Raw genomic sequence first — 14,996 nt, 5'->3', positions numbered from 1 at the left:
CCAGAGCTTCGCTGTCAGCCTGTCACACATCAATCAAGGCAGATGAAGTGAAAAGAACAAACCATCAACATGTGATGCATTAGTCCTTTACAATGCATGTTAAACATGGTCTGACATCACATAATGACTTCATAAATACAGTATCATGTTCCCCATATGCCTGCATGTTTTAAGTTAGTAAACTTTTCTTTACAAATGCATTTAGTTCCACTCAAAGAATTAAAGACTCCACTAAAAACACACCGGTGAGGACGTAAAATGAAAAGCATTATCAATAGGCTTGTCAGACTGTCTTCATGAAATGGTTTTAAGTGCCATTTTCTAATCAAATTCATTCAAAACATATTGTTCCTTGGTGTTTGTGAGATTTTTTTTTACATGATGCTGCCTGCGCCCACTCTCCAGACATTTTCCCGGAATTTCAGAAACAAATGACCAAACTAACTATCCAATTCGAATGCACTGAATGTCTAACGTCACAGGACAACAATCAATCACACAGCTGATTCCTCATTCACGTCTGCTGGAATCAGGTCACACTGGACTGTTATTGATTATCTGTAGACCTTATGCACCAGAGAAACAAGCGCGCAGCAATCTTTAGAATTTTGTCTTTGAACTTCCATTTTTGCGGTAGCCCTGTATATTTCCATGGCATCGCTGTCGAAGAGTAACTGGCTGGATTTAGTTACTGTAGAGTTAAAGGTGCTCTAAGCGACGTCACGCATTTTTTTAGGCCAAAACATTTTTTGTCACATCCAGCAAACATCTCACCATCCGCTAGCCGCCTGTCCCCTGAACACACTGTAAAAAAACACGGTCTCTGTAGACAGCCCAGGCTCCACAAACGGCAAGAAAAACAAACTGGCCCAGCCTGGACCACGAAACATAACCAACAGTGTTCCAGCCAATAACCGACAAGAATGATTTGGGGGTGGGGGATGGGGGGTTAGTGTGCGTGCACATGAAGGGGGGTGTGTGGGGAGTGGAGGAGAGAGAAGAGAGAAGCATGAAGATGGGAGTTAGCTAGAGGAGAGATGTCCTAACAACGACCAACGTTAAAATTGTATATTCTTGAGAATTTTGATATGGCTGACACACGGCCAAAGAGACGACGTTCCGATGAACAAATAACAAAGAATAGGGAAAAGGAGAAGGAGAAGGAACGCAAAGTCCCGAATTTACATCGGAAAAGCGTTCAAAAGGTGGCGAGAACTCTGGCGGCAGAAGGGTTTCCAATCCGACATTCAGGTGGCTCTGTTTTTGCTGGACAGGTGGGTAAATCCAGTTTGGTTTTTCTAAATGGTTCATGACTGTTTCAGGAAGCACGGGAGGGAGGGGGCGGGGACAGGTTGAGGAGGAGGGAGGGTCGAGCTAGCCTCCGTTTTGTTTGACAATACTTTGAACGTCAACAAGAAGTGACGTCACCCAACATCGCTTAGAGCACCTTCAACGAAAGTTGTCATGAGCATTGTCATATTTGTAGCGAATGTCATAATAAGTGTCAGTGGACCGGGAAGATTTTAAACTGTGCGTAAGATCTTACCTTCATGCTGTGGCAATACTGAAAAGGAGCGGGGCTACATAAGATAAATACTATTAATACTATTTACTATAAAATAATACTATTTACTATAAAAGTAAAATGATTTACTTTTAGCTTCTGACCAAGGCTGTATCTCAATACTAGTTTTACTTGATCTTAGTGCTGCGTTCGATACTATAGATCACACAATACTCTTAGATCGACTACAAAATTATACTGGTGCTCAAGGACAAGCATTAAGCTGGTTCAGATCATACTTATTTGACCGCTACCATTTTGTCTATTTAAATGGAGAAAAATCGATCATAACTCCAGTAAACTATGGAGTGCCGCAGGGATCTGTGTTAGGCCCTCTGTTATTCTCAGTATATATGATGCCACTTGGAAATATTATAAGGAAACATGGAATTAGTTTCCATTGTTATGCTGATGACACTCAAATATATATTTCATCACGGCCAGATGAAAACGCTAAATTATCCAAATTGACAGAGTGTGTTAAAGATATAAAAGATTGGATGGCGCGTAATTTTCTTTTATTAAATCCAGACAAAACAGAGGTACTACTTATCGGTTCAAAAAACCACCCGCAAAACCTCTCGCAATACAACTTTAATATAGTAGGATGTCCTGTTACTTTATCCTCTACAGAAAAAGACCTGGGTGTTATACTCGACTGCAACCTGTCTTTCGAAAATCATATTTCATGTTACAAAAACTGCCTTTTTCCACCTTAGAAACATTGCTAAGCTACGTAATATGCTATCAGTTTCTGATGCAGAAAAGTTAGTTCATGCATTCATGACCTCGAGACTAGATTACTGAATGCTCACGATATATTATTCAAAATATTTAATAAACTAAAAAGAAGAATACTGATATTATTTTATATTATATAATTCAATTTAATTCAAAAATATTTAATAAATTAACTTTCATTTTGTAGAATGCTGTTATATTATTATTATTATTATTATTATTCAAAATATTTACTAAATTAACTTTCATTTTATAGAATGCTGCTTATATTATGTAAAAAAATTATACATTTGGAAAATAAACATTTCTGCAAAACCAAATAAATTCCTCTGTTGTGAGACTTCATTGCATTGCTATTCATCTTTCTGTCATTCCAATTCCAATTCCAGTTCAGCATCCTGTGAGCCATTTCTTAAATTCTGCCCAACCCTAATGGATGAAACTAAATTTGTGGTGTTGTGAGATTGTTTCAGGAGCGTAAAGGTCTCTGTCTCGTGTCTGTTCTGATTTCTCAGCCTCAGGGCCGAAACGGAGACACTTCTATAGAAGCAGCGTGAGGAAGAGAAGAGCACATCTCCCAACTCTGAACTCATCGTTAACGTTGCGGGATGAAGGCAGAACATTCCTGATATAATACCATGGTAATACCACTGCAATATGTCTTTGTAATTAGAAGCAAAAAGGAAACATAGAAAATAGAACAATCTTAACTTTAGGTATAAAACAGGATGAAAACATGATTGTTAAAGGACTGGATGAGAACACTGTGAAAGCAGAGTAAAAAAGCAAAATCTTATTGATAATGGTTGAGATTAAGCTGTCAAAAGTATAAACAGAATCGCCCAACGTAGACTAGACATTCAAATGGTAAAACTAATTAATATACGTATACCAAATATGTATTTCTTTTAAACATTATGCACAATCAAGTTTAGCATTCAAGCTTTGCTACAGCAGTCCTGTTAGTCCAACCAGTGATGCTCTTATTATTGATAATGAATCTCTATCTGACTCTGCCCTCTAGTGGAGAGAAGCAGGCCAACACCACAGCAACCAATTACACTAGAAGAGACATCTCTGAACTCTGACACTTTTAAAAGATTAATATCCTTGTGTTGCAATTTATGTACGCATTTCTAGAAATATGCTCATGATATTTACATTACATCGGGAGGTCAGCCTGAACTGATTATTTAACAGCCTGAAACATATTATCATGCAGATTCCTGGAATGAGTGAGAAAAACCAAAACCATAAAATGTCAAACCCAGGACTAACACTGTGTGTGTGTGTGTGTGTGTGTGTGTGTGTGTGTGTGTGTGTGTGTGTGTGTGTGTGTGTGTGTGTGTGTGTGTGTGTGTGTGTGTGTGTGTGTGTGTGTGTGTGTGTGTGTCACATTTTGAAGGGCAATATCTGCTCAAACCAAAGTCGAGGAATTATTTAATTCAACCTTAGGGTAATAAACATAAAAGAAAACAATATGATTTACATCTTTTAAAAAAGAGAGTTTAAAATTTAAACTTTTAAAATTCTAATAAGACATACTGTATATAGAGACATGAATATGTATTGCACAGGACTGAGCCACCAATGCAAGTCAACATGAAACCCTATTTTTTTTATGTTATGGCCATTTAACTTTTCTTTGGAATGATAAAAGTGGGATTAAGATTGAGACCGTTTTGATTTCATGCTGACTTTACCGTTCACTAGCATTAAATTCCCTGAAAACTTAATATTAAGCACCAGCTCATATCTGTGTGGTCAGAAGATGTTCGACATCATTCAAATATATACGCTCACAATCCAACAGCAAGCAAGAATAATTTCACCCATACATGAAGCCTCTTAGGTAAATCTCCAGGCATTACCATGTATGCAATCACAGGATGCGTTCGATTGCCATGAGTAAGGCGGATTTAGATTAGTGTGCAAAGCACTTGATGAATCTTCTCAGTACTGCACCAGCAGAGGGAGCCGTGCACAACTCGCCTCAATGCTCGCTAGGCTAGCCTGCTTCTGATCCATCTTAAGTGGATGAGAGGAGAATGACCTCACCGCTGGGACTACCACGGACACCACCACACCACTCTGGTATTTATCAGCTTTGTGACTGCCTTTTGTCCATGTGACGAGTCACATCAAACTGAGTCACCATCTCTCTAGCATTAGTCCAGTTACGGATTACCAGCCTAATCCACAGTAATACTGTAATTCCTAATTCACCTAAGTCAAGCCTGTCAAAACCTGTTATTAAATATCATTATGGTTCAATATTTTGCCATCTTTTTAAGCAATCTGACCAACATCCACCTCTCCACGAATGCATGACTGGATGTATGAATCAATGACTCCGACAAACCAGGCACTTTGGAATGTGTCTGACTGGTGTTACTCATCCATAAATCACTAACTAGATGTCATACCAGTATAGCTTCTGCAACCCACATCTAACCACATCTGAACAGATGCCAATCAACAGCGGTTGCCATGTCAACACGAGCCAAACAGAATGGAACAATATGAAAATGAGTTTAATCTACTTTCCTCAAATGCGGACCTTCACCGACACTAAAATCCGGGTGAACCTCTCAAAAACATGTCTGGGTCATATTTCACACTAAAATCAAAAGAAATAAAAAAGAAACTAGATTCTGCTTAAAGATAATAAAGCCTATTTTAGGATCATTAAGATTATTTTGCACGGTTACATTTTCACAGCATTTATACACTACTAGTCAAAAGTTATGAGTGTATCTCGTGATTTCTTGGTCAAAAGTCTTATGTTATGCTTTCTTTACAAAGCTAGAATAAAAAAAATAAAAAAATAAAAAGATATGCAACTAAACCCATGAGGTAAATGGATCAGCTCCTTCATTACCCTGTGATTGGCTTAAACTCTTTGACAGCAGACTGCTTATGTTCGATCCTTCTACATGCTTTATAAACAATCAGCTTATTGCTTTGCTCACATGCAGCATCAATATGGAAAATGCAATGCAAGGGTAAAACAAAAATGTCTAAAATTATTTTTTAATTTACAGAAATGCTACATCATGTGTGTGTGTGCGTGCATGGTGAAAAAATGAGAAGCTAATTATACTTTGAAACATATAGGCTGAGAAAGGAAACTATAAATTTGCTCTAAAGTGCAGGGTCGCGAGTTAAAAGCAATGCTTAGCAGCATCACCGCCTAAAAGTGAGTTTAGTGCTGCTCTTACACTGTTCTGAGAAGGTTTCTAGTTTCTCTTATAATTACTGAGCTCAGGATTTCAGTGCAATAAAAAGGTCTTGGATCATTGCACAGGAAAATCTCAAACCAGGGTAAGATTTACGAGCAGAATAGTCAGTTGAGGGCATGGCCTTCACTCCCCTCCCCGGATTCAACTTGTACAGAGACACACACACACACCTGAGAGAGCTGACTGGAAACAATGCACACAGGTGAGACCACACAACCCTCATTCAGCCACGGGCAAATCAGAAATGTCTTAATCTTACACACACACACACACTGTGTGTAATGTTGTTAAGACATGCTTGCCTGAGTCACGGTACAATTTTCCAAAAAGTAAGATTTGTAATTTAAAAGCTACCATTTTAAAAAGTGCATAATCTGCATAACTGTACTGCACACCCTAATATTATCTGAGCTTAAGATATCACATCTTCTAACACTGGCTTTCAGTTTGAGACGATACAAAGAAAGCTAAAAGCCACCTTTTAACACTTCAGGATCAAAGTTTAGTGCAAACAAAGGAACAGATGTTTTTTCTTAAGCGCTCTGTGTTGATAGAGATGAAACTGTATAAAAAAAATAATAATTATATCACGATTATTATAGTGACCAAAATGATCACGGTTATCAGTATTATCATGGTATTGTTAAATTTGCTGAAAATGTTCTAAAAGTACTGATACACACTCTGAAATCATTTCTCCAAGTTGTATGAATGATTGAATTAAGTTTTATATTGAAAACTGACAAGCAACAAATAAAACTGGCAGCACTATGCACTTTTTCTTTGCAATAAAATAACGGCCAGGTTTTAAATGAACAAAAATTGTTGGTTGGGTGACTTATGCACTACATGTTCAAATAACATGTTTTTTTTAATGATAAAGGAGTCAAAATTATCATAGGTACGTATGTGCTCTGTGAATAATTCTAGACAACAAACATGGTCCACATGTATAGCATAGCCTTCTCTGTCAGCGGTTTAAGCACTGCTGAACGGATTCTTAAACACCTCTGATTGGTCATTGTGTTCACGCGCTCAACATATGTGTCTGTGATTGGCTACAATGATCAATGCTTCAAAAAAAAAAAATTAGCCCGGAACACATTAGCCCGGTTCCGTCAACACTGCATTGGCTCCCTGTTAAACATCATATACATTTTAAAATCTTGCTGATTACTTACAAAGCACTAAATGGTTTATCTCCCCAGTACTTGAGCGAGCTCTTAATGCATTATAGTCCTTTACGTCTATCGCGATCTTAAAATTCTGGCCAGTTGATAATTCCTAGAATACCAAAATAAACTGCAGGCGGAAGATCCTTTTCCTATTTAGGACCTAAACTTTGGAATAGTCTCCCTAGCATTGGGTCCAAAGTTCACGGAAAGGAAACAGAGACACATCGTGCTTGTTTTCTGTATTTTACAAAAGCTTTACAGTTTTAAATCACTTTTTGCTTCTATCCGTATGACCATAAATTACGGAGTAACAGGTTCCTCAGAAGGACAAAAATTCCTGTGATCGTGCCGACGCCTCGCACACGTTCTATCATTGCTAACTTGACATCGCAGCATGTTCATTATCAAAATAAAATAGTCAACCAAACATATAGAAAGTTAACCAAACCATGTCCATGCTACAGAGGTAGCCCCTCGTTTAGGAATGAGCTCCTCGGTTTGTCTTGGCTGGTCCTTTTCCCGCTCGGAGCCACTTGGTTCGGTCTCCCCTTCACTCGCCATGTTATTTACGTTTCTGCCTGCATGATCCCCGTGGTTGGCGTGTAAGATTGCAGTCATCCAAATGATGAAAAAGTTGTCATAAATGTTTTTTGCAACAGCACAATATAAATGATAGAGCATAATATGAAACAATAGACTTTTTATATCGTCCATACGATATATATCGTCATATCGCACAGCCCTACCACAACGCATGTAGTCAGCCGGATCCGGGCCGGATCCAGACCAGATGAAGGACCTGCGCCTAGACACGGCCGCAACGCATCCCTGAAGTGTCAGCAGAGATTGTGTCAACTAGACTCTCCCCTGTGAAGGCCTCATCGACACGACAGCCATCGGCACTGATCCTCAAACTCGTATCCATAACGCCGATCTTCAACCAGATGGAACTGGATAAATATTCGGAATGTTCCGATCCAATCTGACTTCTGACCTGTAATGCTGCCTGAATCAGAATCATACACTGTTTGCTCGTTGCCCAGAGGAGAACTGGACCCCCGACTGAGCCTGGGTTTTCCCAAGGTTTTTTGGAGAAACTTTTATGGACACTGTCGCCTTTGGTTTTTGGCTTGCTTAGTTGTTGGGGACACTTAATATTCAACATTATTGATCTGCCTGTATTGACACCATTATATGAGAACTGAACTGAGCTGGACGATGACGTCACTGTTTTCTCCAGAGCGGCTGTATATATAAATTATCTAAATTAATAACTTTTTTACAACAGAAATGAACCATCACTGAACTTACTTAAGCTGGACTATGACACTATTTTCTTCTAGATCTGCTGTACAGCCAAAACAAACTTTGTTGCGTTATTTTCCTGTTATAATTGTAAAGCTGCTTTGAAACAATCTGTATTGTAAAAAGCACTACATAAGGTGACTTGACTTGGATCTTTAAAACTTTGTAGATGTTTTACATTCACAAGCAGCTGTATTACACAATGCAATGCATGAAAGGTAATATTCGAAAAAGGGTAATAGGGGCACTTTAAACACTTTTATGCGATTTCTCTTTTCTTGGATGATCAGAATTTTCACACGCCATTGAAAACATTACCTATCACTTCCAGAACTCTTTTTCTTGTCTTAAACACTTTAATGTAATATCAAAACGAACTAGATGTGTAAAGTAGACGTGCAAAGAATGTCTCTCTCCGTCAATATAGGGTTTTTCCCTCTACAACTCAGCTGTTCCGCAAGACATGTCAAACACAAAGAGACGGATACAGCATAGCTCTTTCTCCTGCAAAAATAGGGGCGGGAGATCAGAGATAGAAAGAGAGAGAGATGCGAGTAGAGTTGGAGAGAAGAAAGAAAACCATGATGCCTACAGCAACAGTTCTCAAAAACCTGCTATATGTCAAGGTCCAAGGCTTCTTCCTCTATCCTACACTCTGCTAAGAACACGCACAATACACAGATCTGTCCCATAATCTCTGAGCTGCAGTAACAGTAATGGCTACAGATAAAGAGCGCTGCTGTCCTCAGTGTGTGTCCATGGGGCTGAATACGGGACAGCAGTTTTCTGCACTAATTAGTCTGAATAATGGCGCCGAACGTCAGGGGTCTTAATGAGGATGTGAGTCTTAGCTTCGTACACAACTTCGAAACTCAGAATATATTCAAAGAGACCAACATAACCTTTACTTTATTCTTTATAGTACTTTAATAGGTCTTAAAGGGATATTTCCCCCATTACTCACCCTCATGTCATTCCAAACCCGTAAGACCCACGTTCATCTTCGGAACAATCTTTTGATGAAATCTGAGAGCTTTCTGTCCCTCCATTGACAGCTACGCAACTACCACTTTGATGCTTTAAAAAGTTCATAAAGGGATCGCAAAACTAATCTATATTATTTTCTCAAGAGACACGATCGCCTTATATGATGAACAGATTGAATTTAGGCTTTTATTCTAGCATGTTGAACTCAACTCAAGCATGTTCGCTTGACGTGCGAGAACCACAGTTACACAGCACGTTTGAGCTTCTGCAAGAACCAATGAGGTTTGTTCTTGTGCGTCAAGCAGGTTCGGTTGAGCTTCAGTTTATGTTCGCTGATCAATGTTTAAATGTGAATAAAAGCCTAAATTAAATCCATTCATCAAATAAAGCGATTGAGTCTCTTTAGAAAATTTGGACTAAACCTCTCAATTCACATGGATTAGTTTTACGATCTCTTTATGAACTCTTTGAAGCGTCAAAGTGCTAGTTGTGTAGCTGTCAATGGAGGGACAGAAAGCTCTCAGATTTCATCAAAAAGATCTTTATGTGTGTTCCGAAGATGAACCGAACGTCTTACGGGTTTCACATGAGGGTGAGTAATAAATGACAGAACTTTCATTTTTGGGTGAACAATCCCTTTATGACTATAATTCTCACAGAATGCAATAGCACCACCCTGATGCTGATGGGAAGGCCTGTTCCTTTAAGAGGAGAACAAACACGACATGCATCCTCTGCCTTAAAGATCACAAGGAGGTTTCAGGTTACAGGTGATCAAATTCCTCAATATCTCACAGCTGAAGACAATGGCAGTGTCTGAAACTTCGAGGAGTATTCGAAGGCAGGAAGGCATCAATTCACATCTGAATGTTTTCACAACACCCGGTCTACTAAGAAGACTTCTACATTTTAGATCATTAGACTGGATACTACGGCCTAGTAAGCCTTCTAAAAGAAGAAAACTTACCTACAAAAACATTAGGTTATCGACTGACTGCATAAATAAGCAGCAGCCTTTGGTTTCGGACACAAAATCACTTCAAAATATTGATTTGTAAAGTGCCCATCACAGAACAAAGCAAGCACAAGCAAATCATGTTTTATAGGAAAATTAAATAAATAATAAACACAACGGAGGACACTAATTTAGGACAATATCAAACTCAAAAGCATTAAAAATATACGTTTCAGAGGTGGTCAATCATATTCCTGGAGATGTACCACCTTGAAAAGTTTAGATCTGCAGCTATAAATACAACTTTCAACGTAGAAAATTTATTTTTACTATAAAATTATTCATATATCATGGTATTTACATGGTGTTCCAAGGTTCAGCAATGAATACTATGAAAATATACATTTTCAATACAATAGCACTACAATGGTACATAACTCTAACATTTGCTAAAATATTGAATGACTGCCATTTTCACATACCATGGTATTTGCATTGTGCTACAATGTACTTCAAAGAACACCGTAAAATTACCAGCACACATCCAAAAACAATGACACTATCATTCATGGTGCATGTCCAAAAATATCATAACAGCACAACATGATAATAATTCAAAGGTAAGCTACTTTGATATACCATGGTACTGAATGATAATAATATGACAGTGCAAACCAATGCTATGACATTATTATAGAACATGTCCACAACAACCAATGGCACTTATGACTGGTACCATGTACAAACGCATGGTAATACCATGCTACTTCGTTAAATGAGAGTCTCCAGGAGAAAGACTTGAGTCTTTAGCGTTGTATAAACATCATATATGCACCATATAGATAATTCTTACCGAGGTATTTGATGTCGAAGCCCTGCGGTGGTTTGAGGGACCTCCTCATCCAAGCCTCCCTCAACACCTCCAGGTGATCCTCCTTTCCCTGGATCAGTAAAACATGCTCATCTATCCAGCCCAGGAAAAAGGTCTCGGCTATGGCATCGGCCACCATCTTATTCCAGAAATATTTCATGTTCAGTGATTTGAAGTCGGCGAATATCTCATAGCCGGTGTGATGGTGCGGAGGCTCCTCGCTCTCCGTCACCCCGGGCGCGTCCTCCGCCACGACGCGCGACAGCACGATGGCCAGCGAGTGCGGCGCGATCTGCAGGAAAGGCTCCATTGATCCTCTCGAAGATGTTTCGTTAGACTCGACTCATTCCACGCGCGTGGAAGCGCAAATAAGGCGATTGATTGATTGACGGATTGATTGACTGATTGAGCGCGCGCCCGCAACCAGACAAAGAGCGCGATTGCGCGTTAGTTCATTTGACCTGCCTGTATAAGGTGATGCAATTGCTGTAATAAAAGAACATTATGGTGATATTTAAAGGATAAGACCATTATTATTCCAAACAAAGCAAAGGCCTGGGTGGATGCGGGATGTCATTTTAAGGGTAAAATGCGCAGGTGATCATGTTATTCTCCGCTGAAATCGCCGCATATTATCCATTCCTCACCTTGATCAGAGGCATCGGCGTGAAAATAATGACATCCTCTTCCAGCAGGGATGCGGGATGGAGAAAAACATTATTTTAACGTCCATGGATGAAAAATGGATTTGCGCCAAAGCAAAAAATGATATTTCTCGTGATCTTTTTCCCCTCGTCGAGATGCGGTTGATCCCTGCAGGCCGGTGCGTGACGATGCCTGTGTGGTTTACGGTGTGTAAAGCAGGTTATTACCTTGAAGCTCCCGCAGCTCAGATAGCGACGCCCTCTAACGGGGGAGGAGAGCCACTGCAGGCGCAATGCCAGGCAAAAAATTATGCCAGGCACTATTCTCCCAGTTACTCACCCTCATATCGTTCCAGTCCCGTTTGAACTTTCTACGTGACTTTCTTTTGTTTAATAAACACAATATTAATATTAGAATATTAGAAACATTGATTGAACTAATTTATAGATAAACTGAAACACTTTAAACTTTCACTTCCCTGGTCTTGAGCACTTTTCAGAACTTATTTGTATGACAGCCACTGACTGATCTATATAGAGTAATTTATTTAGATCAGTGATTACATCATCATAGTTTAACGGAGGTTACATCCCTCTCACTATCACAAACTATTCTATTGCAACAAATTGCTGGGGAAAAAATCCAGACATCCTGACAAACTTTTCAAAGCAATTATAGCATCTAGACTGGAGAGAATCCCCTTATTTTATACCACATGATATCTATCACAGCTAGAAGAGGTGTCAGTTTGATGGGTTTCTTCTGTTTTACTCAGGCTCAGACATGTAAACATGTCTCTGGTGTGCCATTTGATTCTCCTGTTTCATAATAGCCACAGGCGATGTGTAATTTAATGCTTCAGAATGAAGACGTTGAGCACGTTGCTAACCTGCGGGAGGATTTTAAACACGCCTGCTAACTCCATGACACTTTCCCTTTGTTTCAGTAAAAGCAGGGCCGTCGCTACCGGGGCGAAATGTGGTGATTCTAGGGGCCCCGCAATTTCAACCGACCCCGCACAGCAACAACCTTCACCGGGGCCCCAGATATCCCAACTACGGCCCCAAAGGTATAGTAAAGGTATAGGCAGTTAATACTGGTATCTAAGACCAACCATATCTTGTTTTATATAAAAAGAAAAAGTATAACTCACAAAAACATGTCCAGGTGACATATCACACAAAAAAAGTAAAAAATAAAATAAGAAAAATATTTACCATCATGAAACCTAGAATTTTTTCTTGGTGACATATTTTCACAACATTTAAGCACATTTTCCATACAAATTGTCAATACCATAATACAACTAGACATTTTACTTTGGTTTTTGATTTTTGTCAAGAATGTTGAGTATTTGAGACATTCACCCAAACAGAAATCAAATCCCAAAAATCTCAAACACGTGAGGCCCTGCTAAATGACACATTGACAGTGTATATTAGTTATTTGGCAATGATCAACTATTTTCATGCCAATAATGCTTCCTGAATCTGATATCAATGGTTTAACAGATTTAGACAGACTCAAAGAAATCAGGGCTTTCTGCTGACATTTTTCAGGCAGTCATTTCCTCCTCCAGTTTAGCAAACTCACACACACATCAGTGTAAGGTAATATGTTTAATGGAAGCCAAAGAGTGTTGGGTGACTGAAAAACCAGGAAGCCGTAACCTCATGTAGCCTGGTTATAGTTTCCAAGTCTGTGAGCCGTAAAATAACTTATGAGAACAAAGACAATTAGCACATCTAAATCTGATAACTGTTTATTTTTAGGAACCCAGCAGGTTAGACCGTTTTTTTCTTACCTAAATGTGAGTTATAGCCTACACAGTAAGTTAACATTTTAAAATAATATTTCACTTCAAAATTAGAATTCTAAATGCTTCTTGCATATGGTGAATGCCCCAAGTTTACTTGCGGAAACTGAACTTTTTCTGAAGACATCTGAGAAGAGCTCTGGATTCCTGCTCAGGATCAACTTTCCCCTCACCTCCAAAACTGAAATGCTTAGATAGTCACCATGAAATCAAAATGGACAATTTTTTTTAATGGAATATTATTTATCCGTGCTCATAATTTTTTATTAGATTTTTTATTCATGTGTCATCATAATCTTTAAGCAAAATATCTTCTGTAATGGAAATTTTACATTTAGATGTGTTTTTTACTTTCACAAGTGTGCAACTTGTGTTAACGTTGAACATTCATTTTTTACTCATAAGCATTTAAAGAAATATAATCATATAAGCTAAAGTACATTATTAAAGATATGTAACCAAGTTTAAGATAAGTTTGCATAAGTTAAGATAAGCTTACAGGAACGAAATGTTCTGGGTGATAGACGACTTAGTAGCAAAGAGACTATGTGTACTCAAAGTGACCTATTGTTGTACTTCAAGTGTGAAAAATGTGTGCGCAGCTTGGATCGAAATAAAGATAGACAAAAGGTGTGAATTTGAGCAGCAGCTAAAAACAGGAACCTGTAGTAGGCATGGTATTCTTCTGTCTAGATAGAATTTATGTTGGACAAGAGATCTTGAACAAAGACGTTTCCTTTTAAGGTAACTAAGGCGATCTTTTGAGACAGACCAGGATGTGTTTTGTGTATATAAGCTGGGCAAAAAGGAGAAGTCGGCACGCTTCTCATATCAGACTCTGACTGATGTGTGAACAGCCTTTCTTGCAAGAAATAAAGCTGATCTTTGTTAACCTTTGAGATATCCTACTGTCTTACAATTATTGATAAAAGTCTAGAAAGAATTTCCACAACACTTCCCCTCCCTCTTGCAATGCCATCTCTTCTCTTGTCTGATGACGTGTTTACTGGCGTGAGGGCGGGACAACCTGTCACTCACATGAGATCCACCAATAGCAAACCACAACCGTCCAATTAATACTTTATGGACAAAATCAAGACCCGCCCTACATTTTTTCTTGTTCGAGAAGATGTTTCATTTAGATTTAGAGTTGGATAATGAAACTGAAACACCTTGTTTTAGACCACAATCATTTATTATTATGGTGTAGGGCCTTCTTTTACGGCAAATTCAGCATCAGTTCGTCTTGGGAATGACAGATACAAGTCCTTCACAATGGCCAGAGGGATTTTGAGCCATTCCTCTTTCCTCACAGTGGTAGTGGAGGAAAACATTTTCTGACTCGCTCCTCCAAAACACCCCAAAGTGGCGCAAAAATATTTAGATCTGGTGACTGTGCAGGCCATGGGAGACGTTTAACTTCACTTTCATGTTCATCAAATTGCTTAAACACAGCCCCACCTTCAGGGTACAAAGTTTGAACCATTGTGTGCACATGGTCCTCCAGAATGGTTTGGCTGTCCTTGGCAAGCACACGTAGTTGGCCTAGGGAATGCCATGATATTGAAGCCCAAACCATCAGTGATCCACCCCGTGCTTCACTCTAGACAGCAACAGTCCGGGTGTTGAGCTTCTTTGGGGCTTCTCCACACCGTAACTCTCTCGGATGTGGGAAAGACAGTGAAGGTGGACTCA

The 14,996-nt window shown here is 39.0% G+C and overlaps 1 protein-coding gene across 1 annotated transcript in view; it reads right to left on the bottom strand.

The window, feature by feature from the left end:
* stox2b (storkhead box 2b) overlaps positions 1-11,722 on the bottom strand; it is a 73,056-nt gene extending 61,334 nt beyond the window's left edge. Inside the window, exon 1 of the mRNA XM_084430840.1 lies at positions 10,823-11,722. Within this exon, the coding sequence (XP_084286966.1) occupies positions 10,823-11,150 (328 nt within the window). The 5' untranslated portion in view covers positions 11,151-11,722. The remainder of the gene's footprint in view (positions 1-10,822) is intronic.
* Between the last annotated feature and the right edge of the window lie 3,274 nt (positions 11,723-14,996).

Source organism: Rutilus rutilus (assembly GCF_951802725.1).
Source record: "Rutilus rutilus genome assembly, chromosome: 14".
Classification (NCBI taxonomy): domain Eukaryota; kingdom Metazoa; phylum Chordata; class Actinopteri; order Cypriniformes; family Leuciscidae; genus Rutilus; species Rutilus rutilus.
Note: the sequence above shows the minus strand (reverse complement) of the source record. Positions and strands in the feature narration are given on the sequence as shown.